Raw genomic sequence first — 16,877 nt, 5'->3', positions numbered from 1 at the left:
GGCAAGAATGGAGGACTCGTGGAAGTGGGCTTCAGCAATGACGAGAAGCGGTGAGAATGGAGGTCCTTCAAAGAAAATCAATAAGAAAAATAAAGGTGGCAGCGAAAAGTGGAGAACTCTTTGTAGTCACAACGGAGAATGAACGGAGGAGGAAGCAAAACAAATGTATGGTTTCTGCTCTCTAGAAACGAAAACCTATCATTCTGCATCATGGTGAAATAATTAAAAAAATAAAAGCAAATTTTAAAAATTTTAAAAATTTCGCATATTTATAAATCTCGATTGTAGGAAAATCAAAGCAAAATATATGAATGATTTCAGTTCCTTTGCAACCACAACTTATAAATTTGTAAAATTTTCAAAATTATCATCGTATCTTTATCAATCAACTTTTACTATTATCAGCTTCTCTATCACTACCGAGAAGCATCTCATTCGTACTATGAACATTATTAATGATGAAAAATTTGGAGTGCCTTAAGAAGTACTATTTTTTAAGGGACGAGTGGAACGACCGTGGGACGCTTCAAAACTCGAAACTGGGGAATGCTCATCTTCTAAATGTCATAAGGTACCACATTTTAATGTTTATGATTTGTAATTGGATCAAATTATTAAAAAAAAAAACTTATACTGTTTTAACATTATTTTAGAGTTTATAACTTCTATGTAATTTATAGTGTGAACTGTAAATCAATTAAAAACATATCATATACAAGTAAACTTTGATATTTTAAAGTTTTTCTAGATTTAAACCAAAAGAAAATAGGAAATTTGAAATGATGCTCTCAAATACTAGTTACATATTAATGACCGATCTTGTTAATTGTTTAATGCTTATGTGCTTCAGTATGAAACACATAAAACAATAATAAATTCTGAGTCTTTATATATTGTTTGGTAGCAAGAAGGCATATTTTCACATGTAACTCTTCAATTTTCAAACACTACATTTTGTTAGCCACCATCAAGAAGTACTTTTAATGCCCTTTATGTTAATTTAAAACTAACTCCATCCCATCCTTTCTAACACTATTGTTATGTTCATGTTTTTTTTTTCTACAACTATGACTAATATTTCAACCTTGTTGATAATTAATTTATGTAAAAGATCTCGATGACTGACTTTAATAGTTATGAATAATTTGTTTATTTTTTGTACTTATGAATGTAAACAGCTACCTTGTAGGAATGTTTCCATTAGTTATTTTTTATTAATATTATGAACATAATATTAATTATTTTAATATTGTAAAAGAAATTAGTACGTTTCGATCATACTTTTTTGGGTTAAATATGTTTTTAGTCCTTATATTATCAAGTGATTTTGGTTTTAGTCCCTCTTTCAAAGTAAGGTACATTTTAGTCCTCCTCAACGAAACTTTGATTTTAATCCTCCAAAACTAACAACAGCTGATGTGGCTAAAGGTAGACTGACACGGTTTTTTTTTTGCGCTGAGTCAGTGTTTCTCACCTTTGTCCCTCTCTCTCCTTCGTCTCTTCCTTCCATCTTCCACCCAACCTCCCCACCCTCTGCAAAAAGGTCATTGACACTGTGCGGATCTAAATCAGAACACATTAGGGGTCTCCCATCTTCGTTCCATTTGCACAACGAGACTAGAGTCTCTTCTCTAGAGTAAGGAAAAATTGCCTCCGCTGCACGCCGCGCCACAGCCTCCGCCGAATCAGTCGCCGCTAGCCGCGAGGTGAGTGTTGCCAGCGTCACTGATCACTGCTAGGGTCGCCGCCGGTTACGTAGTCAGCGCCATTATGTCGGATTCCTCTTTTTTCTCTTCTTTACGAGAGGGATATGACGAATAGGGCGGTTCATGCTGCTGCGAGAGGAGGGAACTAGGAGATGCTGAAACAGCTTGTGGAAGAGGGTTGTGGCGTTTTGGGGTTTAGAGATGCTCAAGGTTGCACCATTTTGCATACTGCAACTGCCAGAGGACAGGTTCAGGTGAGGAATTTGGTTACTCTACAAAACTTAGACACAATACCATAAACTTTTCTAGTTTTTGGAGATAATCAGAATTATAATTTCATCTTATTAATTGTCTTCACATGTTACCGAGGTCAAATTTTAAATCTGATCGAAGAATGGTAATGATACTTTGCTCTTGCACGTGAATTTATCAAGCATTGTGCTCTTTTTCTTTAAGATTATTCTCATTCCCTTAGACAAAATTTTGATGCAGATTTGTAGATGTTTGGTGGGAGGTGATAGCGGTGGGGAGGTTGGGTGGAAGATGGAAGGAAGAGACGAGGGAGAGAGAGGGAGAAAAGGTGAGAAACACTGACTCAGCGCAAGAAAAAAAAATCGTGTCAGTCTATCGTTAGCCACATCAGCTGGTTTTTAACGGTATTAATTTTTGAGGACTAAAATCAAAGTTTCCTTAAGGAGGAGGACTAAAATGTACCTTGCTTTGAAAGAGGGACTAAAACCAAAACCGCTTGATAGTATAGGGACTAAAAACATATTTAACCCTACTTTTCTAAAGATGTTAGGGAGTTAATTGTATATAGGAGAAGAGGTAAAGGCACTGAGCCTAACTGCCAAGGCAGCTAGGAAATGGGGAAATGGGTTTCTGTTAGTTCTGTTAGTAGTTGGTATAAAAGGGGGCAACGAGTGTATGTCAGGGAGTTTTTGAGTCTTATTGATTGTGCAAGAACTCTTGGAGTTCTTTGGGGAGAGGTTAAGCTCTCTGAGTACCTTGTATTCACCATTTTCTTGATTCTTTTGCAATAAAAGGAGGCTGTATAATTTCTTACGAGTTTACGAGTCGAGTTTACTGGACTCTCACGAGTTTACGTAAACTCTCGAGTTTGACAACCTTGGTTGTGACTGTTATATTTGTTGTATTGTATTGACTGGCTCTATGTAAGTTGTGTGTTTCTTTTGGTTTCTAATAATCTATAATTTCAAATACTTGATTCTCTCCTCCTGTCTCTATCGAAGGACTCCGAGGATTAGACTTATAATATGTATTTCTGGCTAACTATATTTCGATTCACATGTTTTTTTTTAACAGTAATACTTTTATCTTCATAGTGTACATGACAAAATATGTTTTTTTTTTACTTCTATCTTTATTAGAAAAGGTCCTTTCACCTCTATAATTTTATATGATTTATGAATTTTAGAGCTAGATACAATGGTTGGTCAAAAGCATAGAGTGGCGATAGCAAGAGCGATTTTGAAAGACCCAAGAATCCTATTTCTGGATGAAGCTACAAGTGCCCTTGATACTGAATCTGAGAGAATTGTACAAGAGGCATTGGACAGAATAATGATAAACAGAAAAACTGTCATTTTTGTTAGGAATATAAGAAGAGAGGAGTAAGGGTCGAACGGTAAGAGGAGAGAAGTAAGGGCCGGACGGTAAGAGGAGAGAAGTAAGGGCCGAACGGTAAGAGGAGAGAAGTAAGAGCCGAACGGTAAGAGGAGAGAAGTAAGAGCCAAACGGTATATTAATACCGAACGGAGGCTGGAAGAGAGGAGGAGAGCGAATGACCGAACTGTATTAGGGAAGTGAGTAGCCGAATGGTATTGGGAGGTTGCTGGAGGTTGGTGGCTGAAGAGAGAGATAGTATAAGTAATAAACAGAATGAGGGGAAAGGGCATCATCAAATATTTTGTTTTGGGATTAGACTGGACCTCTTGGCCAGTGGAGGAAGGAAGGCTTCCTTGAGAACATTTACTTGTATTTTCTTCTTTCTTTACACTACAGATTGAATAAAATACAGATACATACAGTATAATTTCTATTGTTGAGTGTGTGAGTGAGAAGAGAGTTTACGATTTTGGTTTCCTGAGTAAAGAAACCTAACAAATTGGTCCGACCTACCGGATCTGTTTCGGAGGGAAGAAGAGCTAGCGAGAAGGAACGGTAGCGAAGAATGGAGGGAAAATTAAATGGACTAGAAGGAAGACTGGAGGAACGAATGGCAGCGATGGGGTCGACAATGGAGGAATTGAAGGTGGAGGTGCAATCGATGACTCTCGAGTTCCGACGAACATTCGGACGATGCGCCAGGAACCGAGATCGGAGCTCCGAAGGAAGCCGTGATTCTGTCAAGGCCGAACGACGATCGCCGGAAAACTCGGAGGAGAAATCAAGAGAAAACAGAGGAGAAGTTCGATGCAGTTGGAAGCGTGTTGAAGGTGTGGGTCCCATAGGCTGGATCGCACAGGCAGAGAAACTCTTCGATCTCCAGAGCATGACGGAAAAGGAGAAGATGAAGCTTGTCTATAGATGCATGGATGGAGGTTTGTCAAGCTATTGGTTTCGCTTCTAGCGGAAGAAAACCACGAATCCGACTTGGAAGATGTTCACTAATGCTCTGACGCGAAGGTTTGGCAGACTAAATCGGGGCACCGATTTTGAGGAGCTGACAGCGGAGCGACAGGAGAGAAGCGTCGACGAGGACATCCAGGAGTTGGAAATTTTTGTGCCGCAAGCATCGAAAAACCAGATCACTCTTCACTTTCTGTCTCTGTCAATCTTGGAGTTAGCATTATTACTGGTGGTGTGGATCCTTATATGGAAGTGAAGCTTGGAAACTACAAGGGCCTCACCAAGCACTTTGAGAAAAAGTCCAATCCTCAGTGGAATCATGTTTTTGCCTTCTCCAAAGAAAGGATTCAAGCTTCTCTTCTGGAGGGGGTAGTGAAAGACAAAGATGTTGTTGTGGATGACTCTGTAGGGAGAGTGATGTTTGATCTGAATGAAATCCCAAAAAGTGTGCCACCAGATAGCCCTTTGGCTCCACAGTGGTACAGACTAGAAGACAAGAGACGTGAGAAAGCCAAGGGAGAGTTAATGTTGTCAGTTTGGACGACAACTCAAGTAGACGAGCCATTTCCTGATGCATGGTATTCTGATGCAACAACTGTTGGTCCTGAGGCTGTTACAAACATAAGATCAAAGGTTTACCTTTCACCTAAGCTTTGGTATGTCAGGGTAAATGTTATTGAGGCTCAGGACTTGGTACCAAGTGACAAAACCCGGTATCCTAAAGTCTTTGTGAAGACCAATATGGGAAGTCAATTTTCAAGAACTAGAGCATCTCAGAGTAAAACCATAAATCCCATGTGGAATGAGGGCTTGATGTTTGTTGCGGCTGAGCCATTTAAGGAGCCTTTGGTTATGACTGCAGAAGATAGGGTTGGTCCAAACAAAGATGAAATTCTGGGAAGATGTGTCAGTCCTTTACACAATGTGCAGAGGAGGTTTGACCATAAGCATGTGAACACAAGGTGGTTTAACCTTGAAAAACATGTGGTTGTTGAAGAGGAAAATAAGAAAGAGACCAAGTTGTCAAGTAGGATACACTTAAGGGTTTACTTGGAAGGTGGCTACCATGTGCTCAATGAATCAACTCACTATAGTAGTTGTTAGGGGCTGGCGAGTTTACGAGAGAAGAAGATATAGGAGAGAGAGAGAGAAGGGGTCCGTACGGACAGTGGCCGAACGGTTGAAAGGGGGGAGCACGATGACCGAACGGTGGAAAGGGGGAAGCACGAGGGTCGAACTGTTGAAAGGGGGAAGCACGAGGGCCGAACGGCTGAAAGGGGGAGCACGATGGCCGTAAGGTAGGGGGAAGAGAAAAAGAGGACTGAGCGAGTGGGCGACGACGAGCGTCCTAAGCGAGTGGAAGCAACAACGAGCGTCCTAACTGACAACAGTTAGGATAGGCGGGAAATTCAAAGGACGTACCTCAGGATATTATAGAAGTAAATATAGTAAATAAGGATAGAAATATTCTTACCAAATAATTATAATAAATAGGCATAATTACTATTATTCTTTACCTTTTTGGGAAGGAGTAATTAGTATTAATAAAGGAGGAACCTAGGGTTAGGGGGAGGTTTTTGATTAAGGAGTTTTGTAAGAGAGGTTAGGCTCTCAGGCAACTAACGGAGACCCTGCTCCCAGTTATTGGTTGTTTATTGTGATACCAATATTTCCAGTTAATAAAGAGTTTTATTCAGTCAAATACCATTCTTTATTTCCTGTGGGAGTTTAAAAGGGTGTGAGTGGCAAGTTCACGTACTCAAGTACGTAACAGTAGTGATCTTAGGCCAACAACAAAGCAGCTATCGAAGGCCAACATTGGAATTCTAGAGCTGGGGATTATAAGTGCACAAGGGCTGATGCCAATGAAGACTAGAGATGGTAGAGGAGCCACAAATGCATATTGTGTAACTAAATATGGGCAGAAGTGGATCCGTACTAGGACAATTGTGGATAGTCTTGCTCCAAGGTGGAATGAGCAATACATTTGGGAGGTTTTTGATCCATGTATTATTATCACAGTAGGGGTCCATGATAATGGTCTTTTACATGTTGGAGAGAAATCAGGTGCATCAAAGGATTCAAGAATAGGGAAGGTGAGAATTAGGCTGCCCACTCTTGAAGCTGATAGGGTGTACACACACTCTTATCCGCTTTTAGCACTGCATAATTCTGGTGTGAAGAAAATGGGTGAGGTGCAGTTGGTTGTAAGGTTCACAAGCTTATTTGTGATACACATGTTGTCTATGTATACACAACCTTTGTTGCCAAAGATGCACTACATCCATCCTCTGTCTGTGATTGAACTAGACAGTCTTAGGCATCCGCCTATCCAGATTGTGTCAATGAGGTTGAGCAGGGCAGAGCCACCACTGAGGAAGGAGGTGGTGGAATACATGCTAGATGTGAATTTAGGAGCTACCTGTTTGGCAACCCGGGGAGAAATTAAAGTAGATTGGTGGCAACTGAGCATGAAGATGGAGTAGGATTTTGGAAAATAGGTGACCAGAATGTTGGAAGTTAATAGGATCCAGGAAGAATGGAAGATATTGGAAGAGGATTTGCCACCACCCAAGCCTCCAGACGTGAATAAGAGGGCGCCACCTTGGAAGAAGAACATTACGTCAAGTAACAGTTCCCTGACTTCAACCTTGCAGACAAGGTTGATTTTGAGGGGTGGAGTAATGTTAGGAATTTAAGAGGAGAGAAGTAAGGGCCGAACAGTAAGAGGAGAGAAGTAAGGGTTGAACGGTAAGAGGAGAGAAGTAAGGGCCGAACAGTAAAAGGAGAGAAGTAAGGGCCGAACGGTAAGAGGAGAGAAGTAAGAGTCGAACGTAAGAGGAGAGAAGTAAGAGCCGAACGGTAAGAGGAGAGAAATAAGGGCCGAAGGGTAAGAGGAGAGAAGTAAGAGCCAAACGGTATATTAATACCGTACGGAGGCTGGAAGAGAGGAGGAGAGCGAATGACCGAACTGTATTAGAGAAGTGAGTAGCCAAATGGTATTGGGAGGTTGGTGGCCGAACGGTATTAGGGAAAGTAGAAACCGAATGGTAGAATTTGAGGAGTGAGAAGAATCCGAACGGTAGAGGCGAGAAAAGATGTTAGGTTGTTAGAAGAGAGAGATAGTATAAATAGTAAACAGAATGAGGGGAAAGGGCATCATCAGATATTTTGTTTTGGGATTAGACTGGACCTCTTGGCCAGTGGAGGAAGGAAGGCTTCCTTGAGAACATTTACTTGTATTTTCTTCTTTCTTTACACTATAGATTGAATAAAATACATATCCATATTGTATAATTTCTGCTATTGAGTGTGTGAGTGAGAAGAGAGTTTACGATTTAGGTTTCCTGAGTAAAGAAATTTAACAAGTGATACCATTGTTGTTTTCCATCAAGGAAAAATAGTTTAAAGAGGTAAACATATAATATAGTAATAGTATCGTTTCCATGACTTACATTTTTTAGGAGGGTCATAAAAATTTAAAACATGTTTATATTCCTCGTTGCATGACTATAAGGAAAATTTTATCACTTTCACACAATGAGCTCACCAAGGATCCCGAAGGAGCCTATAGCCAGCTCATCAGACTACAAGAAATTAAGAAATCAGAACAGAACGCAGAAGACAGAGAAAACAAGAGAGTATATCGCAGTCTAGAAGTCAAGTAAAAGGTCTTCTTTTTTACGATCTATAAGCTTAGAGTCACCAGGAGTTGGAAACAGAGGTTGTCGTTCACTCAGCATTATTTGATGTGCCCACATCTGCTGGCTTTATAGAACCCGTCGGTGAGGGTCCCCAAGATCATCCTACAACATCTCGTTTACTACCAGAAGTGCCTCTTCGTCGCCTGGGTTACCTAAACAAGCCAGGTCAAACAACTTCCAACTTGGGCCATCTAAACAAGCCATCTATCCAAGTGAGTGTTCCTTTATTTCATTCCAAAAGTATAGATGCTGTTGTTTTTTCCTTTTTGTCGTTACTTATTGTTTTTGCAATTTACTTTTCAAACTCTGATCCATGGATTGAATAGACATTATTACTCCATAGCAATCAATTACAGTAAGAATGAACTCGAAGAGAAGATGCTGCTTCTTTATGTCTCTGTGATGTTGGCTTAGTTGGTGCTCTTGTTTTTGTTTGCTACTGATTTTCTGGATACTTACTTTTAAAGAAAGCTACCATGATTTGCTGTGTTGTGAATGATGATTTGTCCTATGGCTTAGTTCTGAACCAGTCTTCCTCTCCCCTTGCTTTCTAGTCAGTCATGGTGTGTTTTGTATTTGATCTTCCAATCATGGTTGTGGTCTTTAATTATTGAAGTGGTTGAACATTGAGAGCATGTAAATATTGTGATTTTTCATATAGATTAATATATTGTGTTGAATGCTCAAGGAAATATTTTAAAAATTAAAATCTATTGTTATCTTTTAATTTAAAGAAAACAACTGTCTGTTAAGAGATTGAAAAGTCTCATTGTTGGAGTTGGCTGTCTGTATTTTGAGAGAATTTACATGAATCTTAACTTGCAAGAACTCGTAAAAGAAATCTATAAAATTGCAAGCAACATAAATGGCAATGAAAAGTAAAATGGAAAACAATAAATCAATGAAACAATAGTGAAAAAAAATGTAAATCTGCATTGAATTAAGAGTTGAGTACAAGAGAAAGAGGTTAAGACCCCATTTACCATGTGATAGTTGGAAAAACTCTGCTCAAATTGTAGTCTGGTTCTCTAACTTCCTTCCAGCGTAAACTCTCCAAAACTCCTGATAAAAATGGTCAAAGCTACTCTACGTAAAACTGAAATTGTTGGAATGTAAAGGTATAGGTGATCTGGGCTTTTCTTCTTTCTACTCTAACCTATTTAAAGAAAAAGAATACACAGAATGAAGAACTAAAAACTCTTTCTTTATACAATGTATTTCCTTAACCAACCCAGCTCCATTACGACAATTCAAAGGCTTCTACAATGAAACTACCCTCCAGAAAAGGTGAGTGGTGACCTTATGTTTACACGTTGGTAAGCACTCAACAACTCACGAAGGATGTTCAAGCACCTCCAACCCCAACAAAAACATTTGTGGCTCGGCGCCTTCCAAACCTGTTCAAACCTCCACGTGACAGCCATTCTGCAGCCCCGTCTGATCACCATTGCGATTGGCTGGCAGATGTAGTAGTGTCACACGACTTGTTCATGAAGGGGTTTGGTTGGGTAGAGGAGTTTGTTCAACAGTGCACACAAAATTGGATTCATGCATCGTGCTTTCCATGCATATGAACAATTTTGAGGTCCTCTTAGCAATGCCAGGAAGGGAGTACTTATGTCCATGGGTTTTGATGAGCTTAGAAGCTCGAGGGACTCTTTTTATAGACCTTGGAATGGAGACATATGATGGAATGATTGTTGGAGAGCATTCACAGGATACACAGATCTTGATGTGAATCCAGTAAGGGTCAAAGAACTTACAAATGTCTAAACTATTTTATGACCTACTTGGAAAACGTCTAAAGTACCTTATAATCTACTTGGAAAACACCCCAAATACCTTACGATGTACTTAGAAAACAACCTGAGTATTATCCGACCTACTCAAAAAACAACTCGTGTACTTTACAAATGTCTGATCATGAACTTACTTGAGAAACACTCTAAGTACCTTATGAATGTCAGACCATGAACTTACATGGAAAACTCCAAAAACTTTACTAGTATCCGATTATGGACTTAGTCAAGAGTATAAATTAAGCGTACAAAAGCGTGATAATATAAGTGATGACCCAAAACTTGTTAGCCATTGCTAGGACTCGGGTTCAATCCCCAAATCCCCGGCAGCGGCGCCAAAAACTTGTTTGTCCAAAAACTTGTTGGGCTCGATTTCGGCAAGTGCACCGAATCGTTCAAGTAATAAACCGGTAAGACCGGGTATCGTTTTCCCAAGAGACTCGTAATACTAGAGAATTGTGCGATTAACAACTCATATAGACTCAAGAACATAACATCAATTTACAGAACAAGTGCAGAAACATAACTTCACAAGTAATTACAAGGTTGGACTTTGGTATTGAAGGCACTTGGAAATGGAAAAGACAAGAAATGGTATGAAATGACATTGCTAAGGTTAGTTTTCACCAATGCACTCTTGTGTATAACCAATTTCATCTCCTCTCTATCAATTTACTAAAGTCAATCCACTAAAACACTCTAGCCCTAATTCCTTAGGTGAAAGAGCCTAGGTTTTCCTTATCAAACCCCAATTCCTTGGCAATCTAACAAGCAAAACCCGCATTAAAGAGCTGGGATCTAAGACAACATGTGAATCATCTTCCATTCCTAGAATCAATGACCCACAAGGACTCCTATTTCAGTTCCGGGTTTCATCTTACGTTCCCATAATCCATAAAACCCCAAAATCAAGTCATGAACGTTCCCATTACATGCAAGCTTTAAGATCGGAAACAAGAATACTAGCAATTGATAGAAAAGGCATATATATATTCAAATCATTCAACAATTACACAAGAATTCAAAGGCTACAACTAATCCCAACAAGATGGGTTTGGCTCTCCATTTCCATGGAGAGCCTTTAAGCTTACACAATGGTCATGGAAGAAGATGAAGAACCCAAGAGGAAGAAGGGAGTATTCCCACGAACCCTAGCAACCCTCCAAGCTCTCCTCTGAGTGAAATCGCGCCTCCAAATAACCAAAGACCGTTTCCCCTTCGCGTTTTAGGGTTAAATAAGCTGTCTGCCACATCAGTAAAAATCGCGCCCGGGCGCCCTCTGTCAGTCGCGCCCGAGCGCGAAGCTCTCGTAAAAATTCAAAACTGGCGAAAAGTCGCGCCCGGGCGCCCTCTCTATTTCGCGCCCGGGCGCGAGCCTCTCGCATCTGGACAAGCGCCCTCTTCTGGCTTGGACGAGCGTCCTCTGCCTGGGACGAGCGTCCTCTCCTGGACGAACGTCCTCTCCTCTGGACGAGCGTTCTGGACGAACGTCCTCTGCCTGGCTGGACGAGCGTCCACTTCTGCCTGGCTGGACGAGCGTCTGCTTCTTAGACGAGCGCCCGCTTCTGGGACGAGCGCCCTCGGACGAGCGTCCTCCTTACTGGACGAACGTCCTCCTTGCTGGACGAACGTCCTCCTTGCTGGACGAACGTCCACTATCCTGGGACGAGCGTTCGCTCGTGCTTCCACTCTGGACGAGCGTCCGTTCTTCTGCCTTCTGGACGAGCGTCCGCTCTCCTGGGACGAGCGTTCTTGCACTGCTGATGGCATTTCTTCGTGCTAATTTCTTGGTTCAGTTCTATCGTTTGTTGGAGAGTCTTCCAAGCTCATTTTTAGCTACAAAATAAGGGATTATTGATGAAAGTACATCAAGGTAGCCAAAAACACAAATATTTAGAAAACAAGGCAAAACAAGAGGATTAAGCAAGTTATAAGTAAGAAAGGAGTTGATTTTGCCACTGAAATGATGCTTAAGATATGGTATAATTTAGCGTTATCAAAATACCCCCAAACTTACAACTTTGCTTGTCCTCAAGCAAAAGTACTTCTCCTAGCAAACAATTCAATCACAATGGTCTAGCAACTCAGGCATAGTTTCAATCAAATAAACAAAATCAATCATGCTTGCTCAACTTATAAATCACATTCAAGAGACAATATAGTCTTAGCAAGCTAAACTTCAATCATGGTGCTCACAAATTAAAAGTCACAAGATAGATGCAAATGATAGATCAACAAACATGGCAAGTTGTTTTCAATGAGTGCATGGAACCAATCCTCACCAAGGAAAGTGTTTCACTCAAGCACAATGGTGTATAAGGATGTGTGTCTTACTCTCAAATATCACAATGTTACACAAATCAACTTTGCCTTTTGTTTCACCAATATCAAACACATTAACAAGCAAGTTACATCACAAGGACTTTGATTAGCTTGTATTGTGGCTGGGCTAAGAAGAAAAATTGGTTTTTCTGGACAACAAAGCACCTTGAGATAAGAGACCAAACAATTTAATTCATGATGTATTATAGTCTCTCTTTTGCTCCAAAATTGAATAAACCACTCTCAACTTATTTCCCAACTCTTTTCATTGAATTCATTTTTGATTTTTCTTCTTCTCCTTTCTTTTTCTTTTTCTTTCTTTTTAACTCAACTTATTGTTTTTCTCAATGCTCTCCTTTTGACAAGAACTCCCCCAAACTTAGACCATTCTCCTCACTCTAACATATATGTTCATCTCTACTCAAGGTAAGGAGGTTAATGATTTTTCAATAGGCTTAAGGTTTCGGGAATGAGAAAGTTTTCTTTAAGGTTCAAAGGTTTAGCATTGGCTTTTAGGCTCAAAATGTAGAAGAGGTGGAAGAACAAGATGGCCTTGATCATTTGTAACATGCAAGTAACAGTTCAAATAGAGAAACTTAGGCAAAATCCACTGTGATTCCAAAGTAATAACATTCAACAATAAACTCTGAGGCACAACATCTCACAGGTTTACACAGGGTTCCAAAATTTGATAAACATCATGCCAAGAATATTGATCACAATTAAAACTAAGCATCTATCTAAACAGATACAAGCAACCACAATCGGTGTTCAACAAGCTCAACCACATAATCTCAATCAGATTTTCGAAACAATTCTCAGGGATAAAGAGCAAGCACAAGAGATTTGCATTCAATTCAAGCATAGAAAATGATTCACTCAAATCACCAGACCAATTGCACAAGAACTATCCACTAGGCAAGTCAAAAAGAAATCCAAATCACATAAGCTGAAAACAGATAAAACAAGAAATTAAAACTGAAAAACCGATTTAAAATGGACTCTTTGCAGCTCCAGTAGTGTAAGACACTAGCTTCACTTTCATCTGCAACATCTTCCTCCAACAGTAGAGTAAAAACTTGATGACCCAAAACTTGTTAGCCGTTGCTAGGACTCGGGTTCAATCCCCAAATCCCCGGCAGCGGCGCCAAAAACTTGTTAGTCCAAAAACTTGTTGGGCTCGATTTCGGCAAGTGCACCGAATCGTTCAAGTAATAAACCGGTAAGACCGGGTATCGTTTTCCCAAGAGACTCGTAATACTAGAGAATTGTGCGATTAACAACTCATATAGACTCAAGAACATAACATCAATTTACAGAACAAGTGCAGAAAGGTAAATTCAAACATAATTACAAGGTTGGACTTTGATATTGAAGGCACTTGAAAATGGAAAAGACTAGAAATGGTATGAAATGACATTGTTAAGGCTAGTTTTCACCAATGCACTCTTGTGTATGACCAATTTCGTCTCCTCTCTATCAATTTACTAAAGTCAATCCACTAAAACACTCTAGCCCTAATTCCTTAGGTGAAAGAGCCTAGGTTTTCCTTATCAAACCCCAATTCCTTGGCAATCTAACAAGCAAAACCCGCATTAAAGAGCTGGGATCTAAGACAACATGTGAATCATCTTCCATTCCTAGAATCAATGACCCACAAGGACTCCTATTTCAGTTCCGGGTTTCATCTTACGTTCCCATAATCCATAAAACCCCAAAATCAAGTCATGAACGTTCCCATTACATGCAAGCTTTAAGATCGGAAACAAGAATACTAGCAATTGATAGAAAAGGCATATATATATTCAAATCATTCAACAATTACACAAGAATTCAAAGGCTACAACTAATCCCAACAAGATGGGTTTGGCTCTCCATTTCCATGGAGAGCCTTTAAGCTTACAAAATGGTCATGGAAGAAGATGAAGAACCCAAGAGGAAGAAGGGAGTGTTCCCACGAACCCTAGCAGCCCTCCAAGCTCTCCTCTGAGTGAAATCGCGCCTCCAAATAACCAAAGACCGTTTCCCCTTCGCGTTTTAGGGTTAAATAAGCTGTCTGCCACATCAGTAAAAATCGCGCCCGGGCGCCCTCTGTCAGTCGCGCCCGAGCGCGAAGCTCTCGTAAAAATTCAAAACTGGCGAAAAGTCGCGCCCGGGCGCCCTCTCTGTTTCGCGCCCGGGCGCGAGCCTCTCGCATCTGGACGAGCGCCCTCTTCTGGCTTGGACGAGCGTCCTCTGCTTGGGACGAGCGTCCTCTCCTCTGGACGAGCGTTCTGGACGAACGTCCTCTGCCTGGCTGGACGAGCGTCCACTTCTGCCTGGCTCGACGAGCGTCTGCTTCTTGGACGAGCGCCCGCTTCTGGGACGAGCGCCCTCGGACGAGCGTCCTCCTTACTGGACAAACGTCCTCCTTGCTGGACGAACGTCCACTGTCCTGGGACGAGCGTTCGCTCGTGCTTCCACTCTGGACGAGCGTCCGTTCTTCTGCCTTCTGGACGAGCGTCCGCTCTCCTGGGACGAGCGTTCTTGCACTGCTGATGGCATTTCTTCGTGCTAATTTCTTGGTCCAGTTCTATCGTTTGTTGGAGAGTCTTCCAAGCTCATTTTTAGCTAGAAAATAAGGGATTATTGATGAAAGTACATCAAGGTAGCCAAAAACACAAATATTTAGAAAACAAGGCAAAACAAGAGGATTAAACAAGTTATAAGTAAGAAAGGAGTTGATTTTGCCACTGAAATGATGCTTAAGATATGGTATAATTTAGCGTTATCAATAAGTGTTCGAGTACAACTCAATCAAGAGCTAAAAACAACATATATAAATTCATTCATTTAAACAACATGTTTCATCTACAAAAGTACAACTCAATCAAGAGTTAAAAGTAACATATATAAATTTGTTCATTTAAACAACATGGTTCATCTACAAAAATTAACTTTCATGGTCGGAGGACTTATATACAACCTGTCATATATTTACAATATTATTATTATTATTTGACACACCCTAAAAGGGCCCTATAAGCAAAGGATCCAAATGTGAGATCCATGTGATATCCTAACTTCCTTAAAATAAGGGAGAGAGAATATTTATATAATATATGATATAATTTGTGATATAAACAAAATCTATTAACAATAAACTTGAGATAAAAATATGTTCTTGAGGGCTTAAAAGACACTTCTCATGTTCTGTTATTTATATAGATAAAGAGTTGATACAATAGAGAGATAGAAGGTCAAGTCACTGTCCTAGACGGCTAGGTACAATGATTAGAGATAACCCAACACACTACCCCTTATTTTAGTCCTACTGACTACACTAACAAGTAGACTTAGTAATTATTCTAACAAATAACATAACCTATTAACATGTTATTCATAGGTTTAAAAAGACTATAAATACATGCTATTAGTGAAACTCTAATCACGGTCCAACTGTGATCCATTACATGATAAGTAACGCTTACCAATAATCTTCATTTGAGGTGATGTTTAGAGGTGTTTAGGGAATCTTAATGAAGTATGATTATATGTATCAGTGAATACTTACCTGGTGAAGTTATGTAAAATAATGGTGAGAGGTGACACTTAATCTTATTTTGCATGCGAGTATTTCATCGATGATTATATATAGATTGAGATTATGTGATCCGTCTGATGTGTCAATTATTTGGACATAAGTTATTGAATGACTGATGAATTGGATCCTTTTGATGTGTCAATGATTTGGATATAAGTTATTGAATGACTAATGAATTCGAATTAAATAACTTAAGTTTTGTGGGTGACTTTGATTGTGTTATCTATATGTTATGTTGTGTTTTCTTTTGGTTGTCTCATCCCTATTTGTTTGTATTTGGGAGGTGTCCGCTCGGTCTTTCATCTTACTTGATCGAGCAGTCAATATGTTGCTTGGCTGGATCGCATGGTGCGTGTTGATGGGTTTCTATCCTGTTTGGCCGGTCTCCCCCTCCTTATGACCTTTTTCATTCGGTCTTATGTGTAAGGACGTTTGACTATATAGTATAGTAACGATTCAAAGTTTCATTACACGTGTGTGGGTGTGTGTGCGTGTGGGTGCGTGGGGTGTTCGTGTAGTGTTCGTGTGTGTGGAAGTCTCTGCGTGTGTGCGTGTGTGTGATTCCATGTGTCCGTATGTGATTTAAGAATTACATAACCATGTGACTTTGAGTTTCCATTTATGATACAAATGGACCAATAGAGTGGACCTAAACTTTTGACGAGTGAAATGACATTTTACTTAATTAATGAGAACACTTATGCTTGGTTAACTTTTCTAACTTTACGTCAAAGATAAAAAATCAAAACAATGAGAAAATTTATATTTAAAATATTCAAATTTTATACTAATTTATTTATAAAGAAAGTTTTTATATTAATTTCATTTGTTATCACGTCTCTATATTTTTTAGTTTAAATTTATAACATATAAAACATATGTTTCTAATAGATACATATTATATATAGTGATTTTATTATCGGTGTTACAAATAAAAATTTACCTATGGATACATGATACAGGTAGGTATCAATCATCCATTTATTAGAATTAAATTATTAAAATAAATTTATTTAAAAAATATTAATAATAGAAGAATTATTGGGAGTTGAATGATGTTATAATTTTATATTTTTAATTATACTTATAAAATTATTTATTAAAGAAATTAATTTTATTTATATTTTTATTTTTATAGTACAACTTATTTAAGTTCATTTTTTCAAATTAA

At 39.3% G+C, this 16,877-nt stretch overlaps 1 protein-coding gene and 1 long non-coding RNA gene across 2 annotated transcripts; both read left to right on the top strand.

The window, feature by feature from the left end:
• Nucleotides 1-4,469: 4,469 nt before the first annotated feature.
• On the top strand, nt 4,470-6,868 carry LOC124819988 (FT-interacting protein 3-like). The gene is made up of 2 exons (XM_088093085.1): nt 4,470-5,391; nt 6,063-6,868. Exons 1-2 carry the CDS (start codon nt 4,545-4,547, stop codon nt 6,782-6,784), a joined length of 1,569 nt encoding a protein of 522 aa, XP_087949211.1. The 5' UTR covers nt 4,470-4,544; the 3' UTR covers nt 6,785-6,868.
• Nucleotides 6,869-7,836: 968 nt separating this feature from the next.
• On the top strand, nt 7,837-16,174 carry LOC148197304 (uncharacterized). Its single transcript, XR_015780420.1, has 2 exons — nt 7,837-8,214; nt 15,990-16,174. It is a non-coding gene; the product is annotated as an uncharacterized LOC148197304 (long non-coding RNA).
• Nucleotides 16,175-16,877: the final 703 nt, after the last annotated feature.

This window comes from Vigna umbellata, chromosome 6, assembly GCF_029865625.1.
Source record: "Vigna umbellata cultivar VRB3 chromosome 6, Vumbellata_1.0, whole genome shotgun sequence".
NCBI classification, from domain to species: domain Eukaryota; kingdom Viridiplantae; phylum Streptophyta; class Magnoliopsida; order Fabales; family Fabaceae; genus Vigna; species Vigna umbellata.
This window is presented reverse-complemented; position numbering and strand designations above follow the sequence as displayed.

What these genes read in the sequence shown, in the direction of transcription:
- LOC124819988 (XM_088093085.1), top strand. Translation starts at nt 4,545, where the DNA reads ATGGAAGTGAAGCTTGGAAACTACAAGGGCCTCACCAAGCACTTTGAG. An exon ending in CAATGAATCAACTCACTATA is followed by an intron (nt 5,392 to 6,062) that starts GTAGTTGTTAGG and finishes CACGTACTCAAG; the next exon opens with TACGTAACAGTAGTGATCTT.